Source organism: Rosa chinensis, chromosome 3 (assembly GCF_002994745.2).
Source record: "Rosa chinensis cultivar Old Blush chromosome 3, RchiOBHm-V2, whole genome shotgun sequence".
NCBI lineage: Eukaryota > Viridiplantae > Streptophyta > Magnoliopsida > Rosales > Rosaceae > Rosa > Rosa chinensis.
Window position 1 is genome coordinate 13,661,713 of NC_037090.1, and position 23,288 is coordinate 13,685,000.

The 23,288-nt window shown below is 36.3% G+C and overlaps 2 protein-coding genes across 2 annotated transcripts; one reads left to right on the forward strand and one right to left on the reverse strand.

The window, feature by feature from the left end:
• The first annotated feature begins 442 nt into the window (after positions 1–442).
• Positions 443–1,395, forward strand: LOC121052393. The gene is made up of 2 exons (XM_040517268.1): positions 443–656; positions 804–1,395. Exons 1-2 carry the CDS (start codon positions 528–530, stop codon positions 1,380–1,382), a joined length of 708 nt encoding a protein of 235 aa, XP_040373202.1. The 5' UTR covers positions 443–527; the 3' UTR covers positions 1,383–1,395.
• LOC112194158 lies at positions 1,366–2,123 on the reverse strand. The gene is made up of 2 exons (XM_040517269.1): positions 1,607–2,123; positions 1,366–1,530 (listed from the first exon to the last, which is right to left on the reverse strand). The coding sequence occupies exons 1-2, from the start codon at positions 2,045–2,047 to the stop codon at positions 1,417–1,419; spliced, it is 555 nt and encodes a 184-aa protein (XP_040373203.1). The 5' UTR covers positions 2,048–2,123; the 3' UTR covers positions 1,366–1,416.
• Positions 2,124–23,288: the final 21,165 nt, after the last annotated feature.

A 23,288-nucleotide genomic window follows, 5' to 3' on the forward strand; every position in this document is an offset into this window, starting at 1 on the left:
CAGATTGTTTCCCTGATCAATTTGGACGGTCCGATGTCACCTCTTTTTTTTTTTTTTTGACTGTAACGGATCTATTCAAGATCCAATGGTTCAGATTATTTGGAAAAAAGTAATGAACGGCTCTTATTAATTGACGAGTTATTATTTCCTTTTTGTTCCAAAAAAAATAAAAAAAATTACCAGAAAATAGGGGGGAAAAATATACCCGTTGGAACAGTAAATTATGGGAAATTCTATAAATACCTACCCATTCTTTTCTATTTCCTCACACCAAATATCCTCCATCTCCTTCACAATTTTCCATTCATTGTTACATCTTCTTGTTCTTAAATATATATTCCTTTTATTTTTTTGTCTTGGAAAAAATGGCTCCAAGAGGGGATTCTTGGAGGCACAATGAAGAAATTATTCTTTGCCAAGCTTGGATCACCGTTGGGGGTGATGGTTGCGTTGGAAAAGATCAAAAGTCGGACTTATTGTGGAGTCGTGTGGCGGAGGAGTACAATGCTCACAAACCGGCCGGTTGCATGGATAGAACACATTCTAGTTGCCACGCTCGTTGGAAGAAAATAAGTCCGGCATGTATGAAGTGGCGCCAAGCTCTTAACAAGGTCGAACACTTTCAACGAAGAAGCGGCGAAAATATGGAGGACGAGGTAATTATTTTGAAATATGTTCAATAATGATTATTGATTTATTTATCATGTAGTTGTTAAAAGTAAAATGTTGTTATATAGTTTATTCATCGATTTATACTAAGCCAATTTTTTTTTAATATTTTATTTACTTAATATTATATGTAGCTCATGAATGTTAAATCAACGTACTACGACTCGGAAGGTTGCGATTTTGTGTTTGAGCATTGTTGGCAATACTTGAAAAATACGGAAAAGTTTGGGAAAACACCATCAATGGAAAACACCAACTTTAGTGTTCCTAATCATGTCAACTTCGATGACGGTGGAACAACCACGCCCGAGGATGAGCTTCCGTCATCAAGAAAGGCACGTCCTCAAGGACAAAAAGCACAGAAGCTAGCTAAGAAAAAAGGCAATAAGCAGGATGCGGATGGCCTACGAGTTCAAATGCAGAAATGTTATGAACAAACCGAACGCGAGTACCAACAAAGGCAAAGACAGTTTGAGGAAGGTCAACTAATTGAGCAACGCGCTGAGGATGCTCGCACGATGCAGGTGGATCCATCAATTTTCACCCCAAGAAAGAGGAGTTATTGGGAGAGGAAGCAACAACAAATAATTGATAAGGAGGCAGAAACTTCAAGCATCCCGGAACACTCTCAAGATCCTACACCCCCTGAAGGAGACAACACAGCCTTGACCACTTATGATCCACTTTGCCTGCACGTCATCATGATGTATTGAAGGTTCTCCTTACTCCACCCACGAGCTGGTCCTCTTATGATTGCCCAACGAGCTTGGAGAATACCAAATGCTCTCTCCACGTCTTTTCTGTATGCTTCCTGCATCCTTGTGAAATGTTGTGTCTGCGGCGACCTCGGGTTTCGGATTGCTTGTACAAATGACCCCCACTTTGGGTATATGCCATCAACTAGGTAATAACATTGACGATAATGCCTATTATGTACCTGGTAGTTCACTTCAGGGGTTTCACCGGTGCATACGTCATTGAATAAAGGTGAACATCCAAGGACGTTAATATCATTCAGGGAACCTGGAAGTCCGAAGAAGGCATGCCAAATCCAAGTATCGTAGGAGGCCACCGCCTCTAAGATGATTGTGGGTTTCCCCTTGTAGCCAGTATACTGCCCTGCCCATCCGGTGGGACAATTTTTCCACTGCCAATGCATACAATCAAGGCTACCGATCATCCCCGGGAATCCCCGTTCTGCAGCTTTGTCAAGCAGCCGTCGCAAATCTGCCGGTGTTGGTCGGCGGAGGTAAGTCTCATGGTACACATTCCAGATTGCTTTTGTGAAGTGCTCAAAAATCTCAATGGCAGTGGACTTCGCAATATCTAGATAATCATCACAGAAATCAGCTGTGATGCCATACGCGAGCATTCTCATGGCGCATGTCAGCTTTTGTTCAGTGGATAAGCTGAGTCTCCCACAAGCATCTCTTGTTTGAACAAAATATGGGTCGTAGTTGGCCACATCACGCATCATCTTGTCAAAGACCCAAGGTTGCATTCTATATCGCCTGCGAAATATGTTTGGTTCATACCTGCACGGATCCGTGAAGTATTGAGCTTTGAGTCGAAGATCCATCAGCTCTCGATCCCTGGCCTTATAGGTACGACCTTCTGAAGAACCACCCCATTGTGAATCCTCATCTTCCAGAGTTTGGATTTGCAAGGCAGCAGCAGACATCATCAAGGCTCGTCGACGGCTTCTCGTGACGGCCTCTTCTTGATCTTTCTGCAACCATTTCGTCAAACGATTCATTGTAGAAATGGTTTGACAAAATCAAAACGGAAAAGAAAGAAAGATTTGTATGATTTGGATATGAGAAGTGTTTGTGAATTTGTGAGAGATGAGGATGATAATGACCCCATATTTATGGACGGTTTGAGTTTATTTTATTAGATAATGTATGACACGTGGCGGACGATGACTCGACCGTAATTTGGACAACCAATTACAGATTGACACGTGGCGCTGAAATCACATCGAAATTCGGCTGTTTGGCATATATGCCGACACAAAACATCAAAATATCTTCTAAATAGTTAGATTCTTTGTCGTATGTGCCGACACTTTTGTTGTATATGCCGACAAAAATAAAAAATTAAAATTTTTAAATAATAAGAATATTTTTTAACTATTATGATCTAAATAGTTAGATTTTTATTCGTATGTGCCGACACTTTTGTCGTATATGCCGACAAAAAAAATTTAAAATTTTTAAATAATAAGAATAATTTTTAACTATTATGATCTAAATAGTTAGATTTTTATTCGTATGTGCCGACACTTTTGTCGTATATGCCGACAAAAAAAAATTAAAATATTTTTTTAAATTCATTAAATAATAAGAATAATTTTTAAATATTATGATGAAATGTTAAATTATTTTTTTAACCTTATTTAATTAAATTAACATATTTTTAATATAATATTCATCAAAATTATACTCATATTATATTTTAGTCAAGAATAGTGAAAATAGCACCCCCAAATGGTGCCTATGGTTGGAGATGGGAATTGAGTCCTATATGAATAGTGCAACAAGGGGGTGCTAAAATGAGAATAGCACCCCCAAATGGTGCCTATGGTTGGAGTTGCCCTAATAGTTCAACAATTGGACCTAGCCACTCTGCTAGGGTTTACTCGTTGGCCTCTCGTCATCGACAAATTTCCCAAATCTATGGCTCTTGCCACAATTTTTCCTTCCTCCAGCGTGTCTTGCGTTGTTCTTGGGCGCGCTGCTGAATGTTATTCTTTGTTTTTCCTCCTCCTTATACGCAGTGTTTGCGGCTTTGATGGGGGGGACTATCAGATCCGGTTTTAGATGGGACTTTGGATCCTTATGTGTTGGGTGAAGGAGGTACTGCGATTAGCAAAATCGATCCTTGGAGGTGGAGAGGGTTTATGGGCACGCAGACTCTGATGCATCTTGACGGATTCCATCCGGAGCGTTTTGGCCTGGTTGGTTTGGGAGATGAGGGCAGCAATCTGGTAATGGTGAAGGATGGTGATCTGGCTCGATTTGCTTTCTTTGGCGATGCTTGAGGTTTGGGTGGGAATCAGCCTGGTCGTGGTGGTCTAGAAGTGGCTCTGTGTAGAAGCTTTGCGGCGGCGTGGTAAGTCGGAGGTAGTTGTGGTCTGGACGCTAGGGTGTCCTCATCAATTGGCACCATCTGGGCCGTGTTGGGCCATAACTATAACCCAAAATTTGGCTTGATGTGGAGTTGGCTGCCCTTATGTTGCTGGGCTGCTGGAGTCGGGTATTTTGGGCCCACCGTGGTGAATTTTCTTGTGAACTTGTTGCTGCTGAAGCATCCAAAACGACCAAGATTGCAGGATTGGAGGCCTCGGAGCATGAAGAAGGAATGGAAGGTGATTCATCACCTTCCATTCCCGCAATTGTTTAATTTCTGTTTTAGGTCGCAAAAATTAGATACTCTAAGGGTCATTTTTACTTACTTGCTTCGGAGATTCTAGATTTTTGTTCGGAATAATGGTGCGTGGAATTTCTAAAAGGTGGGGGCATCTTGGGTCTTATTCTTGAATTTAGAATGGGTTTTAGGGTTCTCTAAGGAACGATTCTTTTTGTCGACCCCATAGGGGTGTTTCGTTTTTGTACTGCTTGCAAAATCTATATAATGGGCTGATCTCTTTTCATCAAAAAAAAAATTCATTTAGAAATATGATTTTAGATGATTTTTTTAATTAAAAATGCCATCTTTTAATGAAATCTAGTAAGCAGTATAAAAACGACATATTTCAAAAGATCATAAAAAAAAGTCTTTTAAAATTCAACAGAGCATCAAATTTCTTTGCGACCTATTCTCTTGAGAAATAATAGTCATAGCCTCTTCAAAGAAGAAGGGAGGATGTCCAAACACAAAATACAACATATAGCAGAAATTAAAGGCCTAAAAGCCTGTAGAGCCCAACTCAATTAGACTAATTGAAGCCCAAGACCCGGTTAGATGCCTAGGCTCAATTGATCAACAAACCAGGTTGAAGGGGGATCGTGACATCCATGTCGTTGTAGCACTTCAGCACCACCCGACCATCATCACAAGTTCACAAGCGCACCCCAAGCAACCAATTCGATTGATCTCGCGCCACCAGAAGACGACATTCTCCATCCAGACTATGCCTCATCATTTAGCCCGCGGATCAAATGGGCCGATAGAGGCCCGCAAGCCCAATGGACAAAAGCCCTGCCCGGTGATAGGAGCATTTTAATGTGATATTTTAATAGTTAATTCCTCACATTTTGCTTAGTTATTCCTTAACGAATCGATTTTTAACTTAATTTCTATTTTTAGGTACATTGGAGTAGATGAAGAAGAAATGAGTGTTACGTCCATAATTACCTAGAAATGATGGAGAAGAATGAAAATGCACTAAAAAGTCAACCTTGAATATTTTCTTACTCCAGCTAGGAGAATCAGAGCCAAGCAAGGAAGAAGGAGCGGCCACCTGACCAAATGAACTCGAAATGAGCTGAAACTCTCCAGATCCATTCTAGACACCCAAATGATCATTTCTTATGAAGAGTACCAGAGAAAAATATGAGTGGAAGGCCTTCAAACAATCAGCCCAATTTTCTACAGAAGCAAAACCGGAAAACTGGACCTGTAAGAGGTCCAGCAGCATTTCCGGCCCAACCACATGGAATAAAGCTCTGACAATTTTTGAGGATGATCTACACTCATAGTGGAACATTTTTTATGAAGAAGTCGAAGGCTCATTCTGAAGTTTTGATGGAGAAATAATTGAAGGAATAAAGGGGAAGAAACTGACCTGAAAACAGCTCAACACCACATATTTATGTTTCCCACCCATATGAAGAAAGCATTTCTTTTTCCTTGGATACAATTTTTCTACCCTAAAAGATCATCATCACTTCCACATTTCTTCACCTTCATGCTTTGCTTTCATCATTACCTCATCTTTTACATATTTTACAAACCACTCTCATACTCCACTTTCATTATTTTTCTTCATCTCATCATTTCTCTCTTCTTTTTCTTCCCTATTTAAACACCTTCTCCTCTCACTCTCAATCACCAATTCCTTCATCCATTCCATCTTCTTTGTCTCTCCATTTCCTTTCCATTTTCCTCTACCAATTCCTTCATCCATTCCATCTTCTTTGTCTCTCCATTTCCTTTCCATTTTCCCAAATATTCCTTCATCCATTCCATCTTCTTTGTCTCTCCATTTCCTTTCCATTTTCCCACACAAATTCCTTCATCCATCTCATCTTCTTTGTCTCTCCATTTCCTTTCCATTTTTCTCTCCATTCTCTAGTTTTAAATTTCTGCATTTTTAAGCAAAGAGAAGAAGAGAAGAAGAAGCCATGAAGCCTCCTAGCCGTCATCATCCACCTTGTGCCGTGATAGTGAAGTCTTGCTTTAAAGATTCAAGATCAACGTCTCAAGCTCTTCATCATCCACTCCCTTCATGGTGTAATTCTATCTTTTTCCTTGTAATTTCTTTTGGTTTTCTTTGTTTAGATTTGTAGAACTATGAATTCTAGTTAACAAATAATGTTAAGGGCAAAGTTTAAAGCCCGTTTATATGTTTTGGGATAAAGTTGTGATTTCTATATGTTGATTTTTATGTTGCTTATGTGGGTTTGTTTAATTAAATTTGCATGATAGAAAACTTTTGTATTTTAATCTTATGTGGTTGCAAACACTTAGGGTTTTGATATAATTGGTGCTAGGTTTAAGAACATGAAATCGACTTTTCGTTTTGTGTAACTTGAATCAAAAGTAGTAAAGGTTCTGGACAAGAATCGAATTTAATTGAAGAGGATTGCAATTAGGTGGACTTTTCCATAACTAAGTTGTACACTTGAGTTGATAGCCTTTCTCTATGTCTAATGCGTTGAACATGTCATGATTGACTAGCTTTCTAGGGCTTGATTGCATGTTTGATAGGATTAATCTAGGTGCTTTCGCTTAGGTTAATTAGCATTGAAAAGTAAAATATGGGAAATCATTTGCTTTCGAATGTTTCACATGATCAACTCCTCTCTCATGACTTAGATGAACAATATTAGGGTTTGAATCAATTTTAATCATATGTTTCGGTTTTTGATCTTTGTTCTCTCATTCCATTCGTATTTTTATGTTTTTGCATTTTAATTTGTTAACTTAGTTTTATTTTCGAAAATCCAAAAACAAAACCCCCCTTTTATTTGTGTTTACTTGTATATATTTATTCTTTATTTTATTTTTGTAAATAATACTTTATTATTTTAATTCTTTATTTGTTTATACAATTGTATATATTTATATTCTTTATTTTATTTTTGTAAATAATACTTTATTATTTTAATTCTTTATTTGTTTATACAATTGTATATATTTATATTCTTTATTTTATTTTTGTAAATAATACTTTTCTTTATTTGTTTCACAATTACAAGTGTACCCTCAATCCCCGGAATAGAACGATCCCTATTTGCTTATACTACTAACGATATTTCAGGGTTAAATTGCGCGCTTCCCAAAGGCGCATCAATTTTTGAATTTGATAGGAGCATTTTAATGCGGTATTTTAATAGTTAATTCCTCACATTTTTCTTAGTTAATTCCTTAACGAATCGATTTTTAACTCAATTTCTATTTTTTAGGTACATTGGAGTAGATGATGATGAAATGAGCTGTTTGGCCCTAAAATGAGCATTTTGGCCTGAGAAAGCGTGTCTTGGATAAATTGAGCCAATGAGAAAGCGAGCTAGACAAGAAATGAGGAGTGGCAGACTAACCATCCGAACTTCAAATGAGTTGAAACTTTCCAGATTCATTCTAGAAAGTCCAAGGATCATTTCTTATGAAGAGTGCCAGAGCAAACTATGAGTGGAAGGCCTTCAAACAATCAGCCCAATTTTCTACAGAAGAAAAACTGGAAAACTGGACCTGTAAGAGGTCCAGCAGCATTTTCGGCCCAACCACATGGCAATACATTCTGAAATTTTACCACAGTAATCTACATTCATGGGGGAATATTTGTTATGAAGAAGTCTTGGGTAGAATCTAAACTTTCGGTGGAGATAAAATTGAAGTAAATGAGTAGGAAATCCATCATCATCATCACCCAAAAACATTCCATGTTTTAGGGTGTAATCATCATGTTTTCTCCATCATTTCTCACACTAATCCACCATCATCATCACCCAAAACATTCCATGTTTTAGGGTGTAATCATCATGTTTTCTCCATCATTTCTCACACTAATCCACCATCATCATCACCCAAAAACATTCCATGTTTTAGGGTGTAATCATCATGTTTTCTCCATCATTACTCACACTAATTTACTCCATCTTTTCCAATTTCACTCTTCTTTCTCTTCCCTATATAAACACCTTCTCCTCTCACTCTAAAACACATTCCTTCATCCATTTCATCTCCTTGTCTCACCATTTCCTTTCCATTTTCCCAAACATTCCTTCATCCATTTCATCTCCTTGTCTCACCATTTCCTCTCCATTTTCCTTTGTCACCATTTCCTATACCAATTCCTTCATCCATTCCATCTTCTTTGTCTCTCCATTTCCTTTCCATTTTCCCACACAATCTTCCTTCATCCATCTCATCTTCTTTGTCTCTCCATTTCCTTTCCATTTTTCTTTCCATTCTCTAGTTGCAAAGTTCTGCATTTTCAAGCAAGGAGAGGAAGAAGAAGAAGGAGCCGTGAAGATCATATCCTCCATCATCCATCTTGAAGGCTTGCTTCCAAGATTCAAGATCCAACCATCTAGCTCTCCATCTCCATCTCCACTCACGGTGTAATTCGTTCCTTTTCCTTGTAACCTTTTTGGTTTCCTTGTTTGATTTCGTATGAACTTGTTTCTAGTTAACAATAATGTTTAGGGCAAAGTTTAAGCCCAATTTCTATGTTTAAATAAAGTTTTCGAATTCTATAATTGTGATTCTAAGTTGCTTATGTGAGTTTGTTCGATTAAATTTGCTTTACAGAAAACTTTTATATGTTTATCTTATTTGGGTCGACACTTTTAGGATTTGCATGTAATTGGTGCTAGGTTTAAGAACATGAAATCGACTTTTCGTTTTGTGTAACTTGAATCAAAAGTAGTAAAGGTTCTGGACAAGAATCGAATTTAATTGAAGAGGATTACAATTAGGTGGACTTTTCCATAACTAAGTTGTACACTTGAGTTGATAGCCTTTCTCTATGTGTAATGCGTTGAACATGTCATGATTGACTAGCTTTCTAGGGCTTGATTGCATGTTTGATATGATTAATCTAGGTGCTTTCGCTTAGGTTAATTAGCATTGAAAAGTAAAATATGGGTAATCATTTGCTTTCGAATGTTTCACATGATCAACTTCTCTCTCATGACTTGGAAGAACAATTATAGGGTTTGAATCGAATTTGATTACATGGAATTGATTTTGATCTTTGTTCCTTGCGTTCCACCCTTGTATATATGTTTTTACGTTTTCTTTATTTTATTTATTTTAATTTTAATTTTAAGAATCCTAATCCCCCCCCTTATTTGTGTTTACTTTTATATATTTATTCTTTATTTTATTTTTGTAAATAATACTTTATTATTTTAATTCTTTATTTGTTTATACAGTTGTATATATTTATATTCTTTATTTTATTTTTGTAAATAATACTTTTCTTTATTTGTTACACAATTACAGGTGTACCCTCAATCCCCGGAATAGAACGATCCCTATTTGCTTATACTACTAACGATATTTCAGGGTTAAATTATGCGCTTGCTTCAAGCGCATCAATTTTTGGCGCCGTTGCCGGGGATTGAAAAATCACTTGCTAAATTGTATCATTTATTGTATATATATTTGTTGTATATAAATTGTTTGAAACTTAGTTTAAATTAACTAGGACTTTTTTTTATATTATTGAACACGAATTTTAATTGTACGTTGTAAATTGAGAGGAATAGGTGAAGTCTCTTTTGTTAATATTGGCCTAAACCCCTTATTCGTACCTAGCTCAGGTCCCTTAAGGTTGAGGGCGGCCTTTATTAACACTTGTTGAACTGTCTTCACATTTATGACCTTTCTCATCTTAGTAAGAAAGCCTATGTGAAATGGTGTCTAGGAAGGGGACAACGTTCATGACGGGTTTTTGAATCCAGAAGTGCTTGCAAATGGGCATAAACCACAATGTGGGAGTAGCTCATGCCAAAATGGATTTTTCCTCTCGTGTTCGTCCTCCCCCACCTGGCCATTTCAGTAAGGTTGCCCAAACGATTTGAAAGGGAGTTTGTGTCTAGGCGACTATACTTGGGCCGCACGTCCACTTGATTTACCTCTTGGAATTTGATTCGATATCAATAATGTTTATAATAAAAGAAATACTTGTGAATACTCTATACGTCTAAATTATTTTGTTGTTTCACACTTTAAACTTGTAAAAATACTTTTCACGTTTTATACTCACTTGAGTACTTAACTTGTGTCTTATGTACAATATACTTGTTAATTATACTTGTAGTTTGTAATTAATAGTTATACTTGTTTTTATTTTGTATTTCTTTGTTAATTATAGTTACTAACTTTATTAAATGGAGGTACAAGTCTAGGCTGAAAGACTATAAACATTAAGCGCTGCTTGGGAGGCAACCCAATTCCAACGTAGCTGTGGAGGAGTCGTCAACGCAGATTTGCTTTCTCTTTCCCTTTTACTTCTCCAATTTTCCTTTGTTTTAGTAGTCATTTTCGTAAATTTCATCCCTATATGCTTAAGTGTCTCATTGCATGCTAATAATTGATTACATTGAGGACAATGCAATATTTAAGTGTGGGGGAAGGGATTTACACTTTTATCTTGAGTCATATATATTGAAAAATACAAAAAAAAAAATCAAAAAATGTCAAAAATTTAAAAAAAATTTGGTTACTTTTGTTTTTGTTTTTGAGTCTTAGGATGCTCCTAACGTCTAGGATGAACATGTCTCCGAATTCATGGCTGAAGGTTTTCACAATCAAAATAGGACTTAATTGAATTCTGTGGTTAATCGACATTGTGATGCTTGTATGAAGATTTGAGATAGGATTGTAACTTGGTTCATTAAGCATGCTAGGATTAAGTCTGATTCATTTGACCCAAGTGAGCTGTTGAGCTAAAATACTTTCTTTTTGAGTGCTTACTGATAATTTCAGAATTTCATGGCTGTATTTGCAAAACCTCATCTTTCTTTGAAAATCCAATGATCATGTGCCATAGATTTTAATGGACTAGAGAGTACTAGAACTCGGCTGTTGTGACTGTCAAAACTTATATGCCATAATATGCACTGATCCTGGATAGGAGAGAAGGCATTAGGGTAACCACCATAGCCAAACAAGCATGTGTCCCCAATTGTGCCCGTCGTGGGACTCCTTAGAATGAACCCCTTTGAGCCTACATTGAAAACCTTTGTTTCATCACCCTCACTACCCTACCATGAGCTTAGTACAGGATATCTCTACCCTTGTGCTAGGGACTTAGTAGAGCATGACATAGTATGTAGGGGTGACGATGAAAGACAAGTGTGGGGTGGGGAAATCCAAGAAAAAAAAAAATTTGCCTTGAAAAAAAAAAAAAAAAAGAAAGAAAGAAAGCGGCAAAAGAGAAGAAAAATTGAAAAGAAAACTCTTGGGAAAATGTTGAAGCGTGGTTTTGGACTTGCAAATTTGTAGAAGGCTCAAAGTTGAAAATTATTCCTTTGTCCATTCCCATGTTAGTTAGAGTGAAGGTTTGGCCCAAAACAATGATATTTGGTCTACAAAAATGATGACATAAGGTGGTCCTTATATGCTCTGCTAGGTCCTTAGGATTTTTTGTATCCTTAATCTTCATTTCAAAAACCCTAGCTTAGCCCCATTAAAACCTGTTTTAAGTGCTGACTTGATCCTTGAGATGGGCAATCTTTGGTTAGTGGAGTCAGTTACGCAGTCGAGCTTATGGTTTAGGTCCATTTGTGCACTTAGTTATTTCATGAGGTCTTTAAAAATTCTTCACAAAATGTGTTTATTGATGAAATATGCAAGCTGTTTGTTGCCTTACAATTTGTTCTCTTGCATATACTTGAGTGTGAAGCTTTTAAGCATAGCCATTTCTGAGAGAAAAATCGAGAGTATGCCCTGTGAGTTTGGATTGGACTTGTTCGAAACATGCTATCATTCACTGTATAACTTAAGTTCTCCATATCTTGCTTAGTCATATGAATGTCACAGGTTTATTAACCATGGAATTATCTTTGTGATTTTGATTAAGTGTTTAACGTGAAAGCCATGAGTTTGGAGTCTCTGAGACAACAGTTAGGAGCAATAGAGTCATTTACTTGCTTTTTGTCAAGTCTTTGTTCTGTTTTGGATTTTTTTTTTTTTGTTTTGCTAAGGGACTAGCAAAAGCTAAGTGTGGGGGAATTTGATAGGAGCATTTTAATGCGGTATTTTAATAGTTAATTCCTCACATTTTTCTTAGTTAATTCCTTAACGAATCGATTTTTAACTCAATTTCTATTTTTTAGGTACATTGGAGTAGATGATGATGAAATGAGCTGTTTGGCCCTAAAATGAGCATTTTGGCCTGAGAAAGCGTGTCTTGGATAAATTGAGCCAATGAGAAAGCGAGCTAGACAAGAAATGAGGAGTGGCAGACTAACCATTCGAACTTCAAATGAGTTGAAACTTTCCAGATTCATTCTAGAAAGTCCAAGGATCATTTCTTATGAAGAGTGCCAGAGCAAACTATGAGTGGAACGCCTTCAAACAATCAGCCCAATTTTCTACAGAAGAAAAACTGGAAAACTGGACCTGTAAGAGGTCCAGCAGCATTTCCGGCCCAACCACATGGCAATACATTCTGAAATTTTACCACAGTAATCTACATTCATGGGGGAATATTTGTTATGAAGAAGTCTTGGGTAGAATCTAAACTTTCGGTGGAGATAAAATTGAAGTAAATGAGTAGGAAATCCATCATCATCATCACCCAAAAACATTCCATGTTTTAGGGTGTAATCATCATGTTTTCTCCATCATTTCTCACACTAATCCACCATCATCATCACCCAAAACATTCCATGTTTTAGGGTGTAATCATCATGTTTTCTCCATCATTTCTCACACTAATCCACCATCATCATCACCCAAAAACATTCCATGTTTTAGGGTGTAATCATCATGTTTTCTCCATCATTACTCACACTAATTTACTCCATCTTTTCCAATTTCACTCTTCTTTCTCTTCCCTATATAAACACCTTCTCCTCTCACTCTAAAACACATTCCTTCATCCATTTCATCTCCTTGTCTCACCATTTCCTTTCCATTTTCCCAAACATTCCTTCATCCATTTCATCTCCTTGTCTCACCATTTCCTTTCCATTTTCCCAAACATTCCTTCATCCATTTCATCTCCTTGTCTCACCATTTCCTTTCCATTTTCCTTAGTCACCAATTCCTTCATTCATTTCATCTTCTTTGTCTCTCCATTTCCTTTCCATTTTCCTTCTCCATTCTCTAGTTGCAAAGTTCTGCATTTTCAAGCAAGGAGAGGAAGAAGAAGAAGGAGCCGTGAAGATCATATCCTCCATCATCCATCTTGAAGGCTTGCTTCCAAGATTCAAGATCCAACCATCTAGCTCTCCATCTCCATCTCCACTCACGGTGTAATTCGTTCCTTTTCCTTGTAACCTTTTTGGTTTCCTTGTTTGATTTCGTATGAACTTGTTTCTAGTTAACAATAATGTTTAGGGCAAAGTTTAAGCCCAATTTCTATGTTTAAATAAAGTTTTCGAATTCTATAATTGTGATTCTAAGTTGCTTATGTGAGTTTGTTCGATTAAATTTGCTTTACAGAAAACTTTTATATGTTTATCTTATTTGGGTCGACACTTATAGGATTTGCATGTAATTGGTGCTAGGTTTAAGAACATGAAATCGACTTTTCGTTTTGTGTAACTTGAATCAAAAGTAGTAAAGGTTCTGGACAAGAATCGAATTTAATTGAAGAGGATTGCAATTAGGTGAACTTATTCATACTAAGTTGTACACTTGAGTTGATAGCCTTTCTCTATGTCTAATGCGTTGAACATGTCATGATTGACTAGCTTTCTAGGGCTTGATTGCATGTTTGATAGGATTAATCTAGGTGCTTTCGCTTAGGTTAATTAGCATTGAAAAGTAAAATATGGGTAATCATTTGCTTTCGAATGTTTCACATGATCAACTCCTCTCTCATGACTTGGAAGAACAATTATAGGGTTTGAATCGAATTTGATTACATGGAATTGATTTTGATCTTTGTTCCTTGCGTTCCACCCTTGTATATATGTTTTTACGTTTTCTTTATTTTATTTATTTTAATTTTAATTTTAAGAATCCTAATCCCCCCTTATTTGTGTTTACTTGTATATATTTATTCTTTATTTTATTTTTGTAAATAATACTTTATTATTTTAATTCTTTATTTGTTTATACAATTGTCTATATTTATATTCTTTATTTTATTTTTGTAAATAATACTTTTGTTTATTTGTTTCACAATTACAAGTGTACCCTCAATCCCCGGATAGAACGATCCCTATTTGCTTATACTACTAACTATATTTTCAGGGTTAAATTATGCGCTTGCTTCAAGCGCATCAATTTTTGGCGCGTATAAAACCCTGCAAAGGCTCGCCTCGGCGGGTAGAGGGCCAGGCTTAGTTTAGGTGTTTAAATCTCAGCTCGGCCCGTAAAAACCCTCTAAACTTGGCACATAAAAGCCAGTAAATTAATATATATATATATATATATATATATTTATTATTGTATAATATAGTTAATTAGATACATACATATATACATAATCTTGCTCTGCTAAGGAGGTCCTTAACTTAGCTTAAGGAACAGATTTTCATATTTTGACTATTTTTCGATAACATATTCACATCTTAATCATTCAGTTTTTAGGTATATATGAGTAGATCATCTATGCAGATTTTCAGTCAAATTGATGATCATTAAGGCATCTAAAACTGCAATTTACATGAACAAACTGAATCTGTCCAACCTGAACCATTCGTGTAAATTGCAGTTTTGGATGCCTTAACGATCATCAATTTGACTGAAAATTTGCAGAAATGATCTACTCATACATACCTAAAAAATGAACGGTTAACATATGAATATGCGATAAAAAATGGTCAAAATATGGAAATTCGTTCCTTAAACTAAATTAAGGACCTCCTTAGAATAGAAGGATTGTATAGATATATATACATATATGTATACACACACACACACACACACACATATATATAGACACACATATATTATGTTACTGATCATGTTCAGTAGCCTTTTTCTCATAAATTCAAGATTCTTCTTTACGTGCAGATTATGTTACTGTGAGTTCTATAGTATATCTCTTCTCTTATATATATATATATATATATATATATATATGTATGTATGTATGTGTGTGTTCTGTAGCATATCTTTTCTCTTATATATATATATAGACACACATATAGTATGTTACTGATTATGTTCAGTAGCCTTTTTCTCATAAATTCCATATTCTTGTTTACGTGTAGATTATTGATAGGAGCATTTTAATGCGACGTTTTAACTGCATTTCCCTACATTTCTTACGTTATTTCCTTATTAAAATCCTGTTTAGGAAAGTTTCCATTCTTTGATTGGGAAAGTTCCTATTTGTAGAAAGTTTATATTTTTGTAGTTTCTATTTATCATTTTTAGTAAGTTGCCATTTTTCATTTTAGGTAAGTTTCTATTTTTCTTATTAGTTTCTATTTTTAGGACCTCCAAGCAAGTGGAAAATCTTGAGGAGGAAAATCAAAGTTGCAAGCAAGTGGAAAATCTTGAGGAGGAAAATCAAAGTTGCAACCAAGTGGAAAATCTTGAGGAGGAAAATCAATTCAAGTTGAACAAGTGATAAACAAGTGGGAAGATATTTTTTACAAATTTGTCTAACATATCTAGCCCTTCATTTATGTTCATCTCCACCCTCCATTCATCATTTTTTGGGCTATAAATACACTTCTCCTCTCACTCTCAAAATACCAATTCCTTCATCCATTCCATCTTCTTTGTCTCTCCATTTCCTTTCCATTTTCCTAAACCAATTCCTTCATCCATCTCATCTTCTTTGTCTCTCCATTTCCTTTCCATTTTCCTTCTCCATTCTCTAGTTACAAAGTTCTGCATTTTCAAGCAAGGAGAGGAAGAAGAAGAAGGAGCCGTGAAGATCATATCCTCCATCATCCACCTTGAAGGCTTGCTTCCAAGATTCAAGATCCAACCATCTAGCTCTCTATCTCCATCTCCACTCACGGTGTAATTCGTTCCTTTTCCTTGTAACCTTTTTGGTTTCCTTATTTGATTTCGTATGAACTTGTTTCTAGTTAACAATAATGTTTAGGGCAAAGTTTAAGCCCAATTTCTATGTTTAAATAAAGTTTTCGAATTCTATAATTGTGATTCTAAGTTGCTTATGTGAGTTTGTTCGATTAAATTTGCTTTACAGAAAACTTTTATATGTTTATCTTATTTGGGTCGACACTTATAGGATTTGCATGTAATTGGTGCTAGGTTTAAGAACATGAAATCGACTTTTCGTTTTGTGTAACTTGAATCAAAAGTAGTAAAGGTTCTGGACAAGAATCGAATTTAATTGAAGAGGATTGCAATTAGGTGGACTTTTCCATAACTAAGTTGTACACTTGAGTTGATAGCCTTTCTCTATGTCTAATGCGTTGAACATGTCATGATTGACTAGCTTTCTAGGGCTTGATTGCATGTTTGATAGGATTAATCTAGGTGCTTTCGCTTAGGTTAATTAGCATTGAAAAGTAAAATATGGGAAATCATTTGCTTTCGAATGTTTCACATGATCAACTCCTCTCTCATGACTTGGAAGAACAATTATAGGGTTTGAATCGAATTTGATTACATGGAATTGATTTTGATCTTTGTTCCTTGCGTTCCACCCTTGTATATATGTTTTTACGTTTTTTTTAGATTTTATTTATTTTAATTTTAATTTTAAGAATCCTAATCGCCCCCTTATTTGTGTTTACTTGTATATATTTATATTCTTTATTTTATTTTTGTAAATAATACTTTTCTTTATTTGTTTCACAATTACAAGTGTACCCTCAATCCCCGGATAGAACGATCTCTACTTACTTATACTATTAACGACATTTCAGGGTTAAATTGCGCGCTTGCTTTTGAGCGCGTCAATTTTTGGCGCCGTTGCCGGGGATTGAAAAATCACTTGCTAAATTGTGTCATTTATTGTATATATTTGTTGTATATAAATTGTTTAAAACTTAGTTTAAATTTTTATTTATATTATTGAACACGAATTTTAATTGTAGGTTGTTAATTGAGAGGAATAGGTGAAGTCTCTTTTGTTAATATTGGCCTAAACCCCTTATTGGTACCTAGCTCAGGTCCCTTAAGGTTGAGGGCGGCCTTTATTAACACTTGTTGAACTGTCTTCACACTTATGAACTTTTTCATCTTAGTAAGTATAGCCTATGTGGAATGGTGTCTAGGAAGGGGACAACGTTCATGACGGGTTTTTGAATCCAGAAGTGCTTGCAAATGGGCCTAAACCACTATGTGGGAGTAGCTCATGCCAAAATGGATTTTTCCTCTCGTGTTCGTCCTCCCCCACCTGGCCATTTCAGTAAGGTTGCCCAAACGATTTGAAAGGGAGTTTGTGTCTAGGCGACTATACTTGGGCCGCACGTTCACTTGATTTACCGCTTGGAATTTGATTCGATATCAATAATGTTTATAATAAAAGAAATACTTGTGAATACTCTATACGTGTAAATTATTTTGTTGTTTCACACTTTAAACTTGTAAAAATACTTTTCACTTTTTTTTTACTCACTTGAGTACTTAACTTGTGTCTTATGTACAATATACTTGTTAATTTTACTTGTAGTTTGTAATTAATAGTTATACTTGTTTTTATTTTGTATTTCTTTGTTAATTATAGTTACTAATTTATTTAATGTAGGTACCGTCTGGCTGCAAGACGTAAAATACAAGCGCTACTTGGGAGGCAACCCAATTCAGAATATAATCAGATTTGCTTTCTCTTTCCCTATTTCTTTTTATTTTTCAATTTTTCTCTATTGTTTTTATTTTAGGATTTGTTTTCGTAAATGTCTTCTATCTATGCTTACTTATTTCATTGCATGCTTTTAATTGATTACATTGAAGATAATGCAATATTTAAGTGTGGGGGAAGAGATTTATATAATTGTCTTTCATTTTGAGTCCTATAAATATAATTGTCTTTCATTTTGAGTCCTATAAATATTTTTGTCTTTCATTTGAGTCCTATATATTTTATATTTGTCTTTTATTTTTTGAGTCCTTTATATAAAAATATATATATATATATAAAAAAAAACACTGCATTTATTCAGTCTTATTAAATTCAGCTATTTACAAAAAAAAAAATAATAATAATAATAATAAAAATACTCTATACTAAGCTATGTCTGCATTTCCGTAGGAGTTGAGGCTGAGCTCAAGGGAAATGCGAGAGCCACCGCCATAACCGCTACCTCCCTCGGAAGTAGTCTTCATGTTGCCAAAGATGTCCTCACCATGCATGGGGAATAGTGGAAGGGTTTCAATCTCCTGGTGATATTCTCCTCGTTGTTCCATGATCGATCCATCAACACCATAGCCGACACGTGACCCAAAATTTAGATCAATGGATCTGTCAGTACTAGTAGAACCAGTGGAACCAAAGTTTAGATCAATGGACCTACCATCATCAGTAAAACTAGTGGATCCAAAATTGAGATCGAGAGAGCCACCAACCCGAACGTTCCGAAATTCCTTCAACTTCTGCCTCTCACGAGCCTTGAGGTTCTGGAACCAAAAGAAGACGTTCTTGTCCTCGATCTGCCCATATTGTTTCAGATGAAGGCAGATCTCTTGAATCTGCTCTGGAGTTGGGTACTTAAAACCCTTATCATAGTAAAGGCCCTTGAGGATTCTTAGTTGAGGCGGTGTGGGAGCCCACCGGTTACTACTCCCGGCTGCTTGGATGCTTCCTCCCTCCTCGGTTGGTTGCTGGGCTTGTAATTCCATTTGTTGCTGGGTTTGTAACTCCATTAGTTGCAGAGTTCGTGGTTCCATGTTGATGAAGAAAGGATTTGAGTTTCGAAAGAAAGGCTGAAGGGTTGAGAGAGAAAGGCTGGAACTCGGAAGAATTTTCTTTTGGAGTGAACAGTCGCTCAGAATGCACCTATTTATAGAACGAGTGAGCAGATCTCCACCGTTGGATGGACGATCTCTGAGATTAAATCTACGCGTTGGATTAAAGTCACCCGAAAACACGGAAAAGCTGTTGGCGCGTGGAGGACACGTGGGGGAACCAAACGAATCTCGAGGAGCTGTGACAGCCAAGCTACAGCCGAAAGCAGGTTTAATTGCCGTGAATCAAGGAAAAGAAAGGACGCGTGGGGGAATCAAACGAATCTCGAGGATCCGTGACAGACAAGCTATAGCCGAAAGCATGCCATAAATCCAGGAAAAGAAATGAATATTTACACGTGGGGGAGTTTCTTGGGCCGTGAACTGTCATAACTCTTCTCCTTCCCGGAGAAGCTTTGTTAAAACCGTGTGTCTGTTGAGATTTCTACCCTATTTTGTGCTTTACATATACATCCTTTTTTGTCTCCTCCAGATTTTACTAAGGTTTGTCTAAGCGTGCAGTTTCAAATTCCTTCTACTTCTTCATGGCTCGAACCAAGGTTACCCCTCGCAGGGGCGTCAATCAACGCCGTGTTCTCTCTTTGGAAGAAGAAGGTCGTCAAGCGGCCACTAGAGCTGGACTTACTCGTCCATGGGACCATCGTCCTATCCGTGAGCGTACCCGCAGTCCCCCTCCTCTGCCTCGTCGCTCTCCGAGACTGCATCCCTGAGAGTCTTCTTCCTCACCAGCTGCTCGTGCTCCTCGGCCTATGGCCACCCTGGAAAGCTTGTCGGATTCGATTGATGATTTGCGTTCCTCTCTCCGCGATGGTATTATGGTGACAGATTGGAGAGTCAATTGCATGATCGATTACATCTCTGAGATGAACTGCTCTTTGATCCGCTGTCACACTGCAATAAACAAGCTTGCTCAGGAAGTCAATAACTTGCAGAGTTATCCTCCTGGGTTTCCTCGCAAGGACACTACTGCATCACACCATGAGAACTCTCCTCCGGAGGCTGAAACCAGCAAAAGGGCTGCCACTCGCCGGCATATCGCTCCTCCAAAGGAGTAAATGGAGGTACAAGTCTAGGCTGAAAGACTTTAAACATTAAGCGCTGCATGGGAGGCAACCCATTTCAACTGTAGCTGTGGAGGAGACATCAAACGCAGATTTGCTTTCTTGAACTCTTCCTTCTATTTTATTTTCTTAAATTTTAAGTTGTTTTAGGTTTCGTTGTGTTCATTTTCTCTTCTATGCTTGATTTATGCTTTGCATGATTTATATTTGTTTATACATTGAGGACAATGCATGAATTAAGTATGGGGGAAGGGTTATTGTTTTATTGTGTTTTTAGTAGTTAGTATATAAAGAAAGAAAAAAAAAATAGTTGATGTTGGATTGTGTTTTTAATTGATGTTGTGATACACTAAGGTATATTGGATTAAACATAGTCTTGAAAAAGGGTAGCTGTTTCAGTCCCATTGCACATCGAGACTCCCAGTTCCCGTACCTAAGTGTTGAAATTAAATTAAATTGTTGAAAAAGAAAAAAAAAATTACTTTTGTTTTTGTTTTTGAGTCTTAGGATGCCCTTTCAACTGTCTAGGATGATTCTATATCTCTGAAATCATGATTAAAAGAGGATCACAAAATTGAGATGATTTTTAAAATGGTATTCTTTGGTTAGTTGAGATATATGAAAAATGCATGCATGTGTAGTGGATATGGATTTCGTAACCTTGGTACAGAATATGAGCATGTTAGGATGAGTTTTGATTCATAAAAGCCCATGTGAGATATTTGAGCCATGTCCCTTTTTCTTGGAGTGATAATTGAAAAATATATTCTTAATTTCTTGGCGAAGTTTTGATGATCTCATTACTCTTTCATTTGATTGATTGCTTGCCATAGATTAAGTTTGATGGACTAGAGAATGCTAGAATTCGCTCTTGTGCTTGTTGAGACGTTTGTCAATACATGGCCCTGATTCTGGAAGGGATAGAGGCAACCTAGGAATTATCACCATTGCCAAATAAGCATGTGTCCCTATTTGTGCCCGTCATGGGACTCCCTTAGATAAACCCCTTTGAGCTTACATTAAGCCTTTTCTTTCATCACCCTTAAATCCTTAACCCTGAACCTTAGTATAGCTACACTCCTACCCTTTGTTCTAAAAACTTAGTGGAGCTATATTTTGGGACTTTACTTGAGGATTTGGCATTGAGAAAGAAGATTGAGAAGAGGTGAAAGTTCAAGTGTGGGGGTAGACTTGTCCATGAGAAAAAAAAATTATGTGAAAGCCGTGAAAAAGAAATGAAAAAGAAAAAAAAATGTGTACGGCTAGAAAATTAAAAGAAAGAAAAGAAAAAATGTATATGGATTTTAGTCCTCCATACTTGGTGAGTTTGGAGTTTGTTTTGAATTGAAGACCCACTATTGGAAAATTTGGTCTTTGTCCAATTCACTAGTTCGAGGGAAGTTTAGAGTGAAGATTGGGCCCAACATGAAGACATTTGGCCCTTTCATAAAACCTCTATGGGATGTGACGTTTTGATATATCTTGGTGGATTTCTAGAAGTCTCTACATCTACATGAGCTCTGCTAGGTTTTTAGGACACTTTGTGAAATTCCTTACCTTTCGTTTCTTAAAACCTTGAGCCTTGGCCCCATTACAACCCTAAATAAGACCTTCTTGATCCTTAAGATGGGACAGCCTTTGATTTGTGGAGATGAGTTACAAGAGTTGAACCTATGGCTTGGGTCCATCCGTGCAAGTAATTGATATCCTTCATGAGATCTTTTCAAAAAAAAAAAAATTATATTCACAAAGTGCTTTTCGTTTCTTATATATGTGAGCTATTTGATTGCCTCAAAATATTTTCTCTCACATATAATTGAGTGATTATAAGCTTTTAAGCATTGTCTTGAATTCTGAGAGAAGAAAGAGTGGATATACCTTGTGAGGATATGAATCATACTTGTTCGAAGCATGCTTAACAAAAACCATCACCATTGTCACAACCAAGTCCTACTTGTGTATGTGTGGATTATATGTTTTAATTAACTCTTGAATATCTACATATTGATTCTTGGTTGAGTGCTAATCTTGATGTTGTGAAAGTAGGAGATTTCTGTGACAAAAAGTTGAAGGGCAATAGAGTCATTGTTTTTGTAGAGTCTTTAATTTTCGTTGAGTCTTAGTGTGTGTCTTAGTGTGATTTTGCTAAGGGACTAGCAAAAGCTAAGTGTGGGGGAATTTGATAGGAGCATTTTAATGCGACGTTTTAACTACATTTCCCTACATTTCTTACGTTATTTCCTTATTAAAATCCTGTTTAGGAAAGTTTCCATTCTTTGATTGGGAAAGTTCCTATTTGTAGAAAGTTTATATTTTTGTAGTTTCTATTTATCATTTTTAGTAAGTTGCCATTTTTCATTTTAGGTAAGTTTCTATTTTTCTTATTAGTTTCTATTTTTAGGACCTCCAAGCAAGTGGAAAATCTTGAGGAGGAAAATCAAAGTTGCAAGCAAGTGGAAAATCTTGAGGAGGAAAATCAAAGTTGCAACCAAGTGGAAAATCTTGAGGAGGAAAATCAATTCAAGTTGAACAAGTGATAAACAAGTGGGAAGATATTTTTTACAAATTTGTCTAACATATCTAGCCCTTCATTTATGTTCATCTCCACCCTCCATTCATCATTTTTTGGGCTATAAATACACTTCTCCTCTCACTCTCAAAATACCAATTCCTTCATCCATTCCATCTTCTTTGTCTCTCCATTTCCTTTCCATTTTCCTAAACCAATTCCTTCATCCATCTCATCTTCTTTGTCTCTCCATTTTCCTTCTCCATTCTCTAGTTGCAAAGTTCTGCATTTTCAAGCAAGGAGAGGAAGAAGAAGAAGGAGCCGTGAAGATCATATCCTCCATCATCCACCTTGAAGGCTTGCTTCCAAGATTCAAGATCCAACCATCTAGCTCTCTATCTCCATCTCCACTCACGGTGTAATTCGTTCCTTTTCCTTGTAACCTTTTTGGTTTCCTTATTTGATTTCGTATGAACTTGTTTCTAGTTAACAATAATGTTTAGGGCAAAGTTTAACCCAATTTCTATGTTTAAATAAAGTTTTCGAATTCTATAATTGTGATTCTAAGTTGCTTATGTGAGTTTGTTCGATTAAATTTGCTTTACAGAAAACTTTTATATGTTTATCTTATTTGGGTCGACACTTATAGGATTTGCATGTAATTGGTGCTAGGTTTAAGAACATGAAATCGACTTTTCGTTTTGTGTAACTTGAATCAAAAGTAGTAAAGGTTCTGGACAAGAATCGAATTTAATTGAAGAGGATTGCAATTAGGTGGACTTTTCCATAACTAAGTTGTA